This window comes from Solanum dulcamara, chromosome 11, assembly GCF_947179165.1.
Source record: "Solanum dulcamara chromosome 11, daSolDulc1.2, whole genome shotgun sequence".
Lineage (NCBI taxonomy): Eukaryota > Viridiplantae > Streptophyta > Magnoliopsida > Solanales > Solanaceae > Solanum > Solanum dulcamara.
The window spans coordinates 762950-779120 of NC_077247.1; the positions used below are offsets into that span (position 1 = coordinate 762950).

Genomic DNA, 16171 nt, shown 5'->3' on the forward strand with positions numbered 1-16171 from the left:
TGAAAAATGATACCCAGAGCCATATGTGAGGACCAACTCTGCTTCATTTTCACGATCCGATTTCTCAAGTCTTGATGACACCTACTATAACCCACCAGTAGGTAAGTCAACATGTAATCTGGAATGACAAGTAATGGGTTTAAAGGTAGAAACTAAATAGGAATAAACAATTCTAACACAAATAGCATAATTAAGCGGAAGACAACCAAAAAGAATATATACAACTGAACAAAAGAGTACAAGTCCCAAAAGTGGACCACTAAAACAAGACCCATCTCAAAAAGCAAAAGACAAGTCTATATATACAGATGGAGACCAAAATAGTACAAAACGCCAAGTGCTCACTCCCGTCTCCTGATCAGACTGCTCTAAGCTCAAATTAACACTGAGAGCTGGTGCTCGAACCTGCATCACAAAAATAGATGCAGAGTGTAGTATGAATACCAAAACAACAGGTACCTAGTAGGCATCATAGGCCGACTGAGCTTGAAAGAAAAGGCAATATGAAAAGAGATAATAGTATAAAACAGAGGTCAAGAGCAGAAGTCTAAAGTAAAGTAAAGGAATTCACACTAGTATAGCAAGAACTAACTAAGTAATCTACAACTAAACTACACCTAACTGGACCTCATAAGTCCAGAAGGTACACTCATGTGCAAGTTTAAATAAAAAATCAACTGGATCCCCATAAGCCCTACGAGTACATAGAATAGCTATAAATACTGAGAATTGAAATAGAGAACCCAAGACCGGAGAATATAGAACAAGAATCTCAACCCAATCCAATAAAATCTGAAAGTACGGAGGTCAGACCCACACAAGATGCTCCCCAGAAGTATACAAGAACTGATCAAGTACCAAGTAATTGAGGTCGGACCTCCAACCAAATACTTACCAAAGTGCCAATACGATCGAGGCCAGAGCTTGAATCCGGATGCCCGACAAAGGTGCCCAATATAGCTATTGTAAGTGTTCACAAATATCGATAGATTCCAAACTCCGTGGATCACCGTCCACACTTACTCAATCAATAAAACCATCAGAAATGAACCCCTAAGCAATCTTCAATTGCAGAACGGAACCCCATGTCGCCGTCGAAACTCGTGAAGCTGTAGAATAGGAGAAAATAGGGTTAGAAGATCATCGAAACAAGTGCATCACCTAGCTAAGGCCCAACTATCAGACTCAAGTCTGCTACACCAGCCTACAAGGATCTAACCCAGCCAAACGACGTCGGGGCAAAACTAAGGACTATCGAGTCTGAATCATGCATTTCTAAGGCAAGTTCCAATCAAACCTAGACTAAGGCCAAACATGCTTCAAATAGATGATAAGACGAGCATACTACTACACCACGATGCATGAATAATCAACAAGACATATATATTCATACTTGAATTTTTTTAAAATAAAAAATTTAAAAAATAAATTTAACATTAACGTTTTCACTTTCATTAGATGAAAAAAAAGTATATGTTAACTGCTTTTGTAATAGAAGAAATATATTTGAATCACTTTTATAACGATAATGATATATTTGAGCCACTTTTTAAATAAAAAAATATATCAATAGTAAAATTAAAAATATACATCAAACTCTTTCCATGTAACAAAAAATTTCACACCGTAATATTTAATACATGACTCGATATATATACGCATGTGTCGAAAGAATATACTCCCTCCATTCCAAAATAATTAATTTATTGGACCATGACACATATTTTAAAAAAAAATAAAAATATAAATTAGTCATGTTTTTTCATTTTTGTCCTTTTAAAACCTAATGCTAATTCTTAATATTTATTTAATTCATTTTTAGAACTTAATCTTGAAAATTTAATTAATAAAGGATAAAATTAAAAAAAATATTCAGCATTTATATTAAATAGTAAACAATTTAATGATTTTAAATAATAAAAGATATTAACACTCCAATAATTTAATTATTTTGAAACCGTGAAAGTAAGAAAAGAAAAAGAGAAAAGAAGAGAAGGCTGTGTGGTGCAGGCAAAGATCATAATTGAGTATAGAGTATAGACTTTTCACCTTCTAAATCAAATCAAATCAGGCGCCTTCTTCATTTATGACAAATCAGTGCCTCTTCACTTCTTAAACATATCTCTCTCTCTAAACCCCATTAACAATGGAGGAAAATGCAAGCACAGGCTCAGGAAATTCTAATTCCGTGTTTGTGATGAAGGCAAGAGAAGAAGAGCATCGGCTGAACGGAATGGTCAGAAAGGAAAAATCAAAGAAAAGAAAAAACAAGGATATTGAAGAAAAAAAGTCGATTACCGACAATGTCGCAAGGTTACTTTATAATGATACTCCTTCCGACGGATATGATGAAGAGCAAAGTCCTTCTCCGAAGAGGATGATGAAACCTCCCCCTTTTTCAAAAGTCTGGAGCGATGAAGATGAAATTTCCATACTCAGAGGTATCATTAAGTTCAAGGACCAAACAGGTCGTGATGCCGGACAGAATATGGCCGAATTTCGTGCATTTATCCTTCAATCACTTACTCTTCAAGCTACGCTGGTCCAATTAAGGGAGAAAATAAGGCGTTTGAGAGAAAAGTATGAAAAGACTGTTGGAAGAGGAAATGCTTCTCTCACAACCCAGCACGAACTCCAACTGTTCCAATTATGTCAGAAAATTTGGACTGAACATCCTAACTCATCGGGAACTGGGCATCAGAATCTACTGGTAAAGGAGAAGCAGAACGTTCCAGAAAACGGGCAGCCGGAACAGCAGAATCTACTGGTGAAGGAGAAGCTGAACAATCCAGAAAAACAGCACGACATCCCAGAATTTGGACGACCGGAGCAGCAGAATCTACTGGTAAAGGACAAGCAGAACATTCAAGAAAACGGGCCGCCGAAACAGCAAAATCTACTGGTAAAGGAGAAGCAGAACAATCCAGAAAAACAGCACAACATCCCAGTAATTGGACGGCCGAGACAGCAGAATATTCCACAAATTCAGCAGCATAAAATTATCCCGGAAACTGGACTGGATGCGCAAACTTTGGAAGATTTGTTCAAGCGAATATCGAAAGATATAGAACTTGTTACAAATTCTAAGGCATGTTTGAGCGGAAATGAAAATGAAGTTGGTATAAGAGTGCTTGGTCTTAGCCTAGAAAGTATGAAATTAGGGATAAAGTTAGGGACATTGGTGCAGGAGAAAGCGAATTCGCCTGAGTTGGTATAAGCATGTCTTATTTTTTGTTTTTCCCCATACCATTTCTGCTTCTCTTTTTCTGAGCAAAATTGTCTGATCTTTGTGTGTTGGATTGTATGTCAGCGAGATTCTCCAGAGTTACGGGAACAAGTGGTATTAAGGGCCTATCTGGAAGCGAAGATAGAGCACGCACAACTACTTTTAAATGCTTATAATAGTTTCATTAAGGTAACAATTCTATCTGTTTTGACTAGGCCTGATTATGTGTCACAAGATATTCAGATTAAGATTAATAAGTATAATGTCATTTTGAACGTGTCTTTTGTGGATCAATTTCTTGCTTTATAGTTCATTGTTGTAGAAAACTTTGGAATCTTCTGTAGATATTCTGAATCTTCTTGAAAGAGCTATGTGCTGAAAGTTATTTGCTTCCCCCATACATTATAAGTTCAGGTCTTTGATTTTCAGCATTGTAACTACTCTTCTGGTAAATGGTTTGGGCAGTCTTGTCTAAGGCTAACATTTCGTTTCCGTGTTCCCACATGCGGAGCAAATTATTTAGACTACTTAGCAAATCATATGGATCTGATCAATAGTATTGAAAGTATCTAGAGAGTGTTCCCTTATGCTTAAAGCTTAATATCTTTAATTTGTTTGCTTTCCGTTAGTTAGGAATATAACCTGAATTTGCTCAACACAGGCTACTATCAGTTCTATATTTTATTATGCCACGAATGTCGGTTAAGAGATGTATAGATTCTTGAGAAGAGAGAAGCCATGGTGGTCCCCCCCCCCCCAGATCGCCAAGCTTTAGACTATCCTTGTTGCTGGTTTTATTGTGCCTTATTCAGTGAAAGTTCCTAACTGCCACAAAGTACTATTTTCCTGTCGGAGTTATTCTGTTGTTAGGAATAGAGATTCTTTGGGAATACTTCTAGGATGAAAATGTAGCCGATACTTGCTTGATAATCCTATGTTACTTGGACCAATATATGGATGTTGCCATGTTGGACATGGTTGTGTGTCAGGTTCTGGGATTTTCTGTGCTGAAGACTTCAAGTTTAGGATGGAGATAAAACTAAACTGCTAAACACAGATGTGGAATACAAGCTACTAATCATGAGGTTAAGATTGCATACATCTTATTTACTGTGCATTTCAATATGCTCTTCATTAATATCTAGTACCACTTCTAGGCAGCATGGTTGTAGCATTAGTCGAGCGATCCGATCCAATCAGATTGACCAGATACTGTACATATCTTATCTGGTTCATTTATGTTGTTGTAGTTAAAAAACATGCATATAGACTTTTGGGATGGGCCGGCCGCCTAGGTGTGCATTGGTCATCTCATCTCTTCTGTTGGTGATGCGCTCCTAGCCTTAAATAGCCGGGTCGTGCCTGCGGTATTGGTACTTTGAATTAATTAGAGTTCTCAAAGCAAACCTATTGTCTGTATATATTAAGTAACTATTATATGCTGACATTTCACCCTGTAGGAGCTAGAAATCATTTTTGAGGCTTTCAAGTAGCCAACTCTACCTTCAAATGAATGCGTGCTTTTCTGTTTTCCTGTTCAAGCATTGAGTATCATTCTTTTTTATTATTAATATGTTAATTTTATCCTTTCTGGTGTCACCCATCCTCTAATGCGTGATTTCTTACCTTCCTTTGTCAAATGGGCATTTTTTAGTGAGGGTCTAGAGCACACAGTGGAACACTTATCATTGGGCCAACTAAAAGAGAAACTTGAATTAATAAAACACCTTTTGCATCTTTCTGAACCAAAAGTTAATGGTTACATAGGAAGGCCTATCTCTACTAATGTTTTTTTAAAATTAAATCCACTTTTGTGGTGGCAGGGTTTGGCACTGACCCCTACTCCAGAGGCGGATTTAGGATTGAAGTTTATAAGTTCCTACATCAATATTAATAAACAATAAAATAGTTCATAGAAGGAAGGGGACTAGACCTTAACTACTTCTGGGAACATATCTTTGGTAATGGATGGGGAGTGATAGTATAGACACAATGAATTTCCTAAGAAGAGGAGGAGGATTACTTTTACACAAACTAAGTAAGCAATAAATTTGGATAGACTCCTTCCATTTACATTTGAGTTCACAAATGTTGTCTTACTTATTCTAAGTAGGCTTAAGTCATCGACGACCACTTAAAATTGTTTGCATTATTCACTTAGACACCTTAACTAAGCGTAGTACCTATTAGACACTCTTAACATTAACAAATATGTATCTATTGAACACAAAATGACAACTACCTTAAAAAATAATGTGCGTGTACCCCACACGCCCTGTCTTGAAAAAGTGACGAATAAAAGTACGACATGTGGCACGTGGGTCCAATCTAAGCATAAAAAAGAATTTTTAGTTTAAAAAATGAAAAACAATTTTCAATCATTAATAATTCAAAAAGTTAATCAACAAAAAGAAGAAAAAGGGAAACCCGCCTCCGCCCCCAAATCCAACCCACCTAACTCTTTGGTCTTTCTTCTTCTTCCTCCCCTGTCGGCATTGTCGCCCTGATCTTGCCTCCATCGATGATATCAATTTTTTTCTTATTATTTTTATAGACTACGGGGATTAAGCCTAATAAAAATAGTGAATTAAGTTGTGAATTATCCGTAGATTCAGCTCTTTTTACAAATTCAATCATCAATAGATTCTGTTTTTTTTATTATAAAGAATGAAAAACAAATAACGAAGAAACAAAAAAGGAAAGAAGTTTGAGAATTGAAAATGGGGGAAGAAGATGGGGAAAAAAGGGCAGAAGTTTGAAAAAAAAAAGAAAATGGGGGAAGAAGTGGAATAAAAGAAAAAAAGTACAAGTTTTTTTTATAAGAAATAAGAAATAAAATATTATTTGCATCTATTCATGCGCTTACTATCCATGAGATACACGTTTTTGGCCACATCAACGTTTTGTGTTTAATAGGTACACATTTTGAGTATTTTAGGTGTTCAATAGGTACTAGTCCTAGTTGAGGTGTGTAAGTGAATTATGCGAACAATTTTAAGGGGCCGTCGATGACTTAAGCCTTCTAAGTATGTAGTCTTTCTCTTTGACTTGTGATTCCTAAATTGGGGATATGATACTTGTGTAGCTTGTATGGACACTTTGCTTCTCTTGGTTGATTCTCAAACTTGAATATAATCTTCAGTTCCTATAATGAAGCACTCCACTTGGCTAATGCATTTGCCCGTCACAGACTCATTTTTAAATGTAACATGGGACAACCTTGCAAGCCAAATTGCTCCTCAAAGGTTTCAGTCCTAACGCACAAAACAACACTAAATGTTCTTGAACTTGTTAAATAACCACAAGAAAGAAAGAAAGTAAAGAGAGTTAATGAGATGGGAGGCAAGTACCTTTTTCTGATGATATTTTAAGTGTAAATGCCAAACAATCTGTCCAAAGGGCTTATACATTAATATAAAAAGCCTTAGAAACTACAAAGAGAGGCCTAAAATGCCCCTCAACTATTTGAATTGGCACAAATACCCCTAACGTCAATCTTTTGGCTCAAAATACCCTTGATATTAATCTTTTGTCTCATATTTGCGCTTATTTTTAATAGCTCCCCTTAAGTAAAATCATTAAATATTTATTTATTATGTTGCTTGCTCTAATTGGTCCAAATTTAAACCCTTCACAAAATAAATAATAAAACCACGTATGATTCATATTTTGACCCGATATGCTTGAAAATAATATTCAAAAAATTATTAATTTCATCATATCTTTCTATTGATCTATTTTAAAACAATTCCCAACTTATTATAATCCAACTCATAACTGGAAATCCAACTAAAATCCATATTTTCTCCATCTGATTGGATATCTTAAAAAAGATTATTATTTTTTATTTATATAAAGTTTCTATCACATATCCAATTGTCTGGTTCATTCCCATTTTAATTCTTTTTTAATCTCTTATTCTTAATTAGGATATCAGGGTCTCAAATTTGAAATGAACTAACATGTTCATATTCTTTTAATTTGTATTATTATCATGGTGGGGGTGGGGATAGGAAAAAAATTATTTTCATTAATTTATTTTGAATTTTGGGTACACACAAAAGAAAAATGCAGTATACATACATAGTTGCGTAATTAAATCATTTTCTATTAAACTTATCATTTCTATATGAATGTTGTCGTTATTTTCTTTTTTTTTTCTCCCTTGTTTTCTCATAAATTGAAAAAAAGTTAAAAATTTAAAATGGTGGATAAGATCCAAGAAGAAAAAAAGGTGGAAGAGAGAGGAAGTGGGAGGGGGGGGGGAGTGTAGAGAGTACAGGATTAACTTCTTTTTTTAATTTTTAATTTACTATGAAACTCAAAATCAGGTCAATCATATGAGCCCTTATATTAAGTAATTTCAAAATATTTTAATGGGGAAGGGCCTAAAATTCGCTTAAACTATGGGATATAATACAATATTGTCCTCCATCCGCCTTATGAGCGTGAGCCGTTAAAAAGAAGGGTGTGTTTGAGCCAAAAGGTTGATGTCAGGGGTATTTGAGGTCTGAAAAGTAGACGAAGGATATTTTTGTACCAATTCAATTAGTTGAGGGGCATTTTAGGCCCTTCTCTTAGAATCTAAGGGTTTGAATACCCAAGAAAAAGTGCTATACACGCTAGCAAATAAAAAGGGAAAGGTTGGTGGGAAAATATGGTCAACTTTCACCCGAAATGGAAATGATGCTAGTAGCCTTTTATAGGTTGTCTTGTCCTCGGGGTTGTTGATATGCTTCTTGGCCTGCAACTGATGTGAGAAGCTTTCAAAAGACATTAAATGTCTCACATGCTTGTCTAGATGCTCTTTTAAGGATGACTGCTTTTTTGCTCCAAGGTTTGAACTTATAGAAGCTCGATTTAAATCTGTCTCGTGGTTACAACATTGGAAAATTAATGAAAGATGGTTGTGGGGATCCACACGCTCCCCACCCTGAAATGGAGACAACCATGACGCCACATAACTGTAAATATTTGTGGACTTGCTCTCTAAATTGCCATAAATCATCATACTTCTCCTGTGATGCCTTATTCAGTGGTATTTCTTCCAATAAACAAGTAACTGGTACTTGAATTGCCCCACACGTTTCCTCGAATCAATTGATCATCAATAATAGCCTCAATTTGTTTCTCCATAGTAGGAGTAAAGAAAATCTAAGCACAATTGGATTGACCTCGATCCACGTCCTACTTGTCTTCAACATACGATTTCAATTGACTTTCATGGAAGACAAGATAAATCTTCAAATGATGAGACATATCCAACCTATACAAAATTTTGCCTACATTGGCAACTCTCTCAAAAGGTCTCTTGTATAATCAAATCAAACTTTGATTGACGCCTTGTAATGACTTAAACTTTGGGGGATTGAGCTTGACCATAACCTTGTCTCCAATTATGTAATTACAACTAGACGACGCTTACAATCAACAATTGTCATACAATTTGTGACTTAGCGATGCGACGAGGATGAGTCCCTTTGAGCTTGCAATTGGACAACAACCCAACAAATAACAATCTTTACCCATCAATGCCAGATTGACAAATCCGGGTGTTTGTCATATGGCAAAAGCCTGAGAGAAACATGTTGATTTAGCTAGATCATATCTTGTCAAGGCTGCCCACTAAATGAAAAAGTTTGGTGATTGTAAGCATCGTCTAGTTAATTATAGAATTGGAGACGATGTTATGGATATCTGTGAAGGAGGTGCGTTGACGCCCCAGTGAGGAGGTGTGATAGGATGGCTGTAGGGGGGAAATCGAAGGGGTAGAGGTAGGCCGAAGAAGTATTGGGGAAAAGTGATTAGACAGAATTCGGCACAACTCCATATTACCGACGACTTGACCCTAGATAGGAAGGAGTGGAGGACTCGTATTAGGGTAAAAGGTTAGTAGGGGAGGGAATTAGTGGAGGATCAGCGTATTGTGTTGTGTATCGTGTCTATATTATCACTCTTTTTTGTTGTGAGTTATTTCTTCATTGTAGACTTTCCTATTAATTGCTATGATGTATTTATTGTGTATTACTCTGTTACTTGGGTTTGAGGCACTTGAGCTGTGGGTTTTTCGAAAATCGCCTCTCTACCTCCTCGAGATAGTGGTAAGGTCTTCGTACACTCTACCCTCTCCAGATCCTACTTAGTGGGATTCCACTGGGTATGTTGTTGTTGAGACGATGTTATGCTCAAGCTAAATCCCCGACAGTTTAAGTCATTACGAGACGTCAATTAAAGTTTGATTCGACGATATGAGGACCCTTTTGAGATAGTTACCAATTTAGGCAAAATTTCGTATAGGCTTGATATGCCTTATCATTTAAAGATTTATCCTGTCTTCCATGATAGTCAATTGAACTCATATTTTGAAGACAAGGAGGACGTAGAATGAGGTCAATCCAGTCATGCTCGGATTTTTAATACTCCTACTGTGGACAAGCAGATTTAGGCTATTATTGACCATTAATTGAACCAAGGACAAGGGTGGGGCAATTCAAGTACCCAATTTCTTGTTTATGAGGGGGCATCATGGGAGAAGTACGAAGATTTGTGGCAGTTTAGATAGTAAGTCCATAGATACTTGCAATTGTGTGGCGCCATGGTCGGCGCCATTTCAGGTGGGGGAGCATGTGCCGCCCCGGAAACTATCTTTCATTAATTTTCCAAATTTCTAATGGGGCATATTCAAATCAAGCTTCTACAAGTTCAAACCTTGGAGCCAAACCACAACCATCTTTAGGAGAGCATTTAGACAAGTATCTGGTACATTTAATGCTTTTTGGAAGCTTCTCACATCAGCTGCAAGCCAAAGGAGCAGATCAGGAGCCCTTAGGACGAGACAACCTACAAAAGGCTACTAGCGTCTTTTCATTTTCGGGTAAAAGTTGACCAGCTTTTGCCACCAATATTTCCCCTTTTGTTTGCTAGCTTGTATAGCACTTTTTCTTGTGGATTCAACCCCTTATTTTGTAAGGCTTCTTTATATTGATGTATAAGCCCTTTGGGCAGATTTTCTAGCATTTTACACTTGGAAATATAATCAGAAAAAGGGCACTTGCCTACCATCTCATTGTCTCTCTTTACTTGCTTAATTTCTTGTCTGTGTGTTGGTCGAGCTCAAGCACGTTTGGTGCTGTTTTGTGTGTTAGGACTGAACCTTTGAGGAGCAGTTTGGCTTGCAAGGTTATCCCATGTTGCCTTTGAAAATAGCCCTGTGACATGCCACACCGTTTGCTTCTGTAAAACAGTATTCAATATGTGTTCTTCCTTCAAGAACGTCCTGTGTGGCTTCATTGATAAGATTCTTCAGTTTCCATTGGGGCAGTCTATTCCTTTGAATATACTAAGCAGAAACAGTAACTTTCAAGGATAGCATCAATTAAACCATTTGTAATACACCACTTTATACCAATAAAAGCTGCTTGTGTCTTGGCTCTGTTGTTACTGCCATGATTGATAGGGAAGGCAAATGCCATAATCATATCACATATTTTATTCATAATAATGCCAATAGTCCATGCAATTCCATTTCTTCTCCTATAACTACCATCCGTGTTAATTTTAACAATATTTCCCTTTGGACGAATCCATTTGACCTGTATATAAGTTAATTTTGATCTAAACGCCTGTGCCACGAAGTTGCTGCCATGAAATTCTCCATTCACTCCTAGAAAATTCCTTTTGGAAGATTATGTTTGGAAAATGACTTGGTATTTCAAGGCTCAAGCTAGCAAGAGAGTTTCTGGCCATCGTGTCTTGCAGTACACCTATGCTCCCATATCTTCCACATTATTCAAATTGGTTTTGTTTGCAACAACATTTGATAAATTCTATTTTTCAGTATCTTCCTCCACCTGGTCTCCATATTCATCAATAAGTTTTGGTAGGTATAACACCAAATGGTCTCGAGAAGTATTCCTACATGGCTTGATCAACCTGCCCCTCAAAAAAACATGTGGGCCAGATCCAATTTGAGGTCTATCTCAACCGGTACAACTTGAAACTACATTTGCCCAAACCTCCTATTAGTATCATCAAAAGAAAGTTTATGGTTTTATAATCTCCACAAGCAAGAAAGAGATCTTATAGGGAACATGTTTACTCCATACTTTAGCAAGTAGAGGAGCCTGTTCTTTTTTCTCTCTCACATCTTTCCAAGCTGAGAGATTAGAAAAAATGCCACCATTAAGTAAACTCCCATTCCTTAGAAATTGAATCTGTTTAATCTGTTGGATCAAGAAATCAGGTAACACTAGTTCCACTCTTTCCATGTTCCCTTCTCCATTAATTAGAACCTCCTTGACTATTGAACTACCTTTTTTCATGTATGAAACGAGCCAATGCACCAAAGCCTGTCCAAATTGTCGCACCAAAAGCTAATCTGGCATTTCCTTAATTTTCCAAATCAGATTAGTTTATCGTTTTTAATGTTCTTCAACTTCTTCCAACAATGTGATTGACTAGACTGCTAAACTTTAGTGACCAGATGAACCCTTTGTCTGTATATTACCATCGAAAAATAACTCCTAGGGTCTCTTCTTAGTTCTAAAATTTCACCATCTTTTCATGGCATATATATTACAAACATCTTCCAGGTTTCTAAAGCCCATTCTACCTTCTTCCACAAATCTAGAAGCAAGATTCTTAATGGGCTCCAGTGATACTTCATTTTGCCGTTCTTTTCTCCCAAAGGAAGTTCATCAAATATCTCTCGATAAGTGTCGACACAGTTTTAGGAGGATCTGTAGCAGCTAGTATACGTAGAGACATTGTTTGAAGAATGTGCTTAATGGCAACAACTGCCTTGCCACGCGTTGGCTGTACCTTTTCTTTAGTGGAGTCGATTTGTTTACGATTGTTTTTCTGGTTGCTAGAAGGTCCTGGGAATATTTTCACAAACACCTTTTTTGGTTCTTTCCTCGAGCCTTCTGTATTTTATTCTCAACTAGAACAACAATATAGTTTTATTTCTTTTGCAATTTTCTCCTTTTTTGTCTAAATGTTTGCTAATTCTGCTCATAATCAATTTCACCCGTTTAAGCAAAATTTTACATTCATCTATAGTGTTGATTAAAATCTGGAACACCCTCATATTGCACAGCTTGCCAGAATCCCTCTTCTTTGGATTATCTGTCATATATTATTCCGCCCGAGTACTATTTTTTCTACTTTGCCAAGTTGGTCTCGATACTCAGCCACATAAGCTTGTGTCATATGATCTGTAGTGACATTAGGGGGGCAAAGAAATTCTGGTTATGTGCAGTCAATAACCAAGACAGAGCATCACATCTATATGAAGAGATAAAATACTCATACTGGAGGCATTGAGGTTTCAACCTCCGGAACAAAATCAGATAGCCAATTGAAGATTCACATAAAATATTAGCAATCTCTACAATATCATGAAACACAAGGATTAATAGATTTTATATCCAAGTATGACAAAGTTATATACTCACATCTCAAGTCTCAACATTAAATTTAAGCATCTCCATAGCCATATTAGTGAAATATACCACATTTATTCCAACATATATAGGACAGCCCAAGTACATGAAGGGGGCCTGTGCGTTCAGTCAGCCTATTGATTTCATCTCATCTCATCCGTGTTGGGAGTGGTGAGAAACAGATTTTCTCTTTGTGTATCTTCTGCTCGGACATTTCTTCATATTTTTCTTGCATGATTGGCTTAACTGATCCTTCACTTCCAGGCGTGAAAGTGAAAATCATCATTTCTGTTCCAGCTGATTTAGGAGTCTGGATAGTACTTAAGCTCCTACAATGAAAGAGTGAGGGAGATAAGGGATCATCTTGTGTTAAACCATTGGTGGACTTGAAAAAATCATGTCTTGTGCCATTAACAATAACTGAAATCCTTCTTGACTTCTACTGTAATTTATGTTTCTGGCTTTTCTCTCTTTTTATACTTTTCAATTTTCTCTTATTTTTATTTCTTCAGATAATTTTACTTTTCATTATTATTTTAACAGCCGTCTCATCTTTTATATACATGTATAATTAGTTGGTCCATCCTTCTAGCTATGAGGTATCATGTGTCCCCTAATGTGGTGGTATAAAACATGTGGATCACGTGTTGTTGTGACTTGTGCCTTAACTGAACACATAAATAAATTAAAGTAGCTCTACATAATTCTCCGAACCACTATCTAATGGTTACTCTGATGGGCTTTATATACTAGTTTCGCTTTGTTGATATGTAGAAGTATATGATAAACAGTTGTTCAGTCTATTTTGTCATCAGTAAAGACAAGCCTACCACCACTAGCTTGGTCTTGGAAGACTCCTGTGTCTTCCTTCAAGATTTGAGATGAGATGCTAGAAAGATTTAATTTGATTTTTTACTGTTGACATTTCCCTGAAAGGATGTTTTGTGATGGATCATCTATAATTGTATTTTATCAGTGCTTCCTGATACCTCTACTTAGTTTTTTCATTGATGTCTTGTTGTTTATGATCTATCTAAAAGTTAATTACTCTTATCTTTCTCCTTATGGATTTCTTTCTTTCACCCCATCTTGTAGGATCATAGTAATGAAGCCGAGTCATCGGTGTCTGCTATCAAAGACTGAAGCTTATGGGTTCTGCATTCTATATCAAACTATCCTTGTTTTGTGTTAAGCATTGATAACTAGCTTTTCTGGTTGTCTGCTATATGTATTGTTTTTGCACACTGCTACTAAGATGGCTCTTGGATGTTTTAAAGCGCTTTTGATGCTCCTACTTTATTGTTTTGGAGCTAACATGGGTTCTAAGCTTTTATATGCCTGTGTTATCTTTATATATATTAAAGGGAAAATGGTCAAAAATACCCCTCAATTTTCTTTTATTAGTTGACTTTATCCTTACCGTTAAAATCAAGTTATTCTATTTTAAACGGATAATTTTAATTTGATTTTAATGGTAAGGGTAAAGTCAACTAATAAATGAAAAGTGAGGGGTATTTTTGATCATTTTTCCTATATTAAATATATACTAAGGCTTGTTTAAATATGTAGTTTGTACAAAAATTGAACTGAAAAAATGCTATTGGTTTGTTGCTACTGGGTTAATGGGGTTTTAATGATTTTGTATAAAAAATATTATCGGGTTATCGGTTCAATTTTTGTTTTTTAATATTGAGTCATTGGGTAAATCGATATCCTATTAAAACTGTACTAATTTATTATTTTACTCCAACATAAAGATTAAATATTAATCTTAGTACCTTACTAGTTATTGTCTAATTTGCCCTTTAGCATTCAAATTCATACTTCACGATGATTTTGAGTTCATAACTTCACATTATAGAAAACATCAAAACCCAACTCTGTTCCTCTTAATTTCTCTGTGTTGTACTTGTATGATTCTTTTCATATTTAGTTATAATTATTGTTGTTTTTATTTTATGAGTGTTTGTGAAGTAATCTTGTCGTGTCAAATTATTTGAGAAGTTATTTATTTGTTTTATAGGCAAAATCGAAAATTTGATAAAATATATCTTATTGATTTAGTTATTGATTTAACATTTTTAAAAAATCTAAAATTAATAAATTGAATTGATAATACATAAATTCAATCGAAACGATCATGCATACCATAAAAAAAATAGGTTAAGCGGAGCACTATATATCTGACACGGGTGTTTAGCTTTTTTGACGGTTATATCTTGTGTGAATGAAAAATCATGTCCGCTTTGTAGCTTAGTGTCACGGACTTAGACTTCCACTAAGACTTCCGTGCGGCACTTGACAACTTACTCACGAATCTTTCACGATCTTGTAAGCTCAAGTAAGTCTTTAAGACTAGATCGCTAAGGGAATGCTAGATTGTAAGAAAGACAAGAGAGCTTTTATGAAGAAGGCTTTTGTATTGCTTGGAAGAATACTTGTTTGCTTGATGGTTTGCTACAAATGAATGCCCCCTCTATTTATACTACTCCTAAGGGGCCCAAGTGTAAATAAAAATTGCTATACAAGTCCCTCCATATTTACAAAAAAGTCCTTCTCTAGAATTCTCTACACACTCTAGAGAATTCTAAGTCTTTCAAGACTTCTCTACAAGTTTCTATAAGGATCTAGAGTCTTCCACTAACCTCTCCAAGACTCTAGATTTTTCTACCTTCTTCAAGATCAAGTGGCGGGTCATAACACTCTCCCCCACCTGATGTAGCGACGACCGCGGCGCACTGCTGCTGCAAGAACTCCCGGATCTTGTCTTTGAACTGCCACAGGTCTTCATATCTCTCCCAGGTGGCCTCCTCCGGAGATTGTCCCTTCCAATGGACTAAGAACATAGCAGTGGCCTGTTGTCCCTGTTTTCGCTTGGCTTGGTAGTCCACAATGGCCTCGATGTCTCGATCATGGGAGGCGGTGATTGTGAGTGGCGCCCGACTTGATTCTCCTCGTCTAGGATCATCCTTGTCCTCATGGTACGACTTGAGGACGCTGGCATGGAAGACTGGATGAACCTTAATATGCGGTGGTAGCTCCAACCTGTAAGAGATCTTGCCAACCTTGGCAACGATCCTGAACGGGCCCTCATACTTTCGCACCAAGTTTTGATGCATGCCTCGCAATGCCTTGAATTGCCTGGGGTTGAACTTGACCAAGACCATGTCTCCAACTTGGTAATCCGTGGGACGACGCTTGCAGTCGGCAAACTTCTTCATCTTCTTCGCTGCCTTGTCCAAATAAGACTTGGCAGTGTCGAGCTGCTCCTCAAAGCCCTTGGCCATGTGATAGGCCCCCAAACTCTTGCCCTCGAACGCGGCCGGTAGTGAATGTGGAGTTTGTGGCTGTTGGCCTGTGGCTAGCTCGAATGGTGTTCGCCCTGTGGCCTCACTCCGCTGTAGGTTGTAAGAGAATTGGGCTACGTCCAGTAGTCTCGCCCAATCTTTCTGATGGGAGCTCACAAAGTGCCTCAAGTAGCACTCCAGTAAGGCATTGACTC

The 16171-nt window shown here is 36.8% G+C and overlaps 1 protein-coding gene across 2 annotated transcripts; it reads left to right on the forward strand.

The window, feature by feature from the left end:
* Positions 1 to 2062: 2062 nt before the first annotated feature.
* On the forward strand, positions 2063 to 14360 carry LOC129874622 (GLABROUS1 enhancer-binding protein-like 1). 2 transcript variants are annotated; one of them, XM_055949936.1, is made up of 4 exons: positions 2063 to 3211; positions 3311 to 3415; positions 4216 to 4311; positions 13765 to 14360. In XM_055949936.1, the coding sequence occupies exons 1-3, from the start codon at positions 2147 to 2149 to the stop codon at positions 4261 to 4263; spliced, it is 1218 nt and encodes a 405-aa protein (XP_055805911.1). In that variant the 5' UTR covers positions 2063 to 2146; the 3' UTR covers positions 4264 to 4311; positions 13765 to 14360. The 2 variants fall into 2 exon arrangements, with proteins under 2 accessions (XP_055805911.1, XP_055805910.1); XM_055949935.1 differs by lacking the exon at positions 4216 to 4311.
* The last annotated feature ends 1811 nt before the right edge of the window (positions 14361 to 16171 follow it).

Bases quoted from the DNA above. Each gene is read 5' to 3' on its own strand.
- LOC129874622 (XM_055949936.1), top strand. From the start codon at position 2,147: ATGGAGGAAAATGCAAGCACAGGCTCAGGAAATTCTAATTCCGTGTTT. The intron at 3,212-3,310 runs GTATAAGCATGT...ATTGTATGTCAG, and splicing joins AAGCGAATTCGCCTGAGTTG to CGAGATTCTCCAGAGTTACG. The intron at 3,416-4,215 runs GTAACAATTCTA...GTTGTGTGTCAG, and splicing joins CTTATAATAGTTTCATTAAG to GTTCTGGGATTTTCTGTGCT.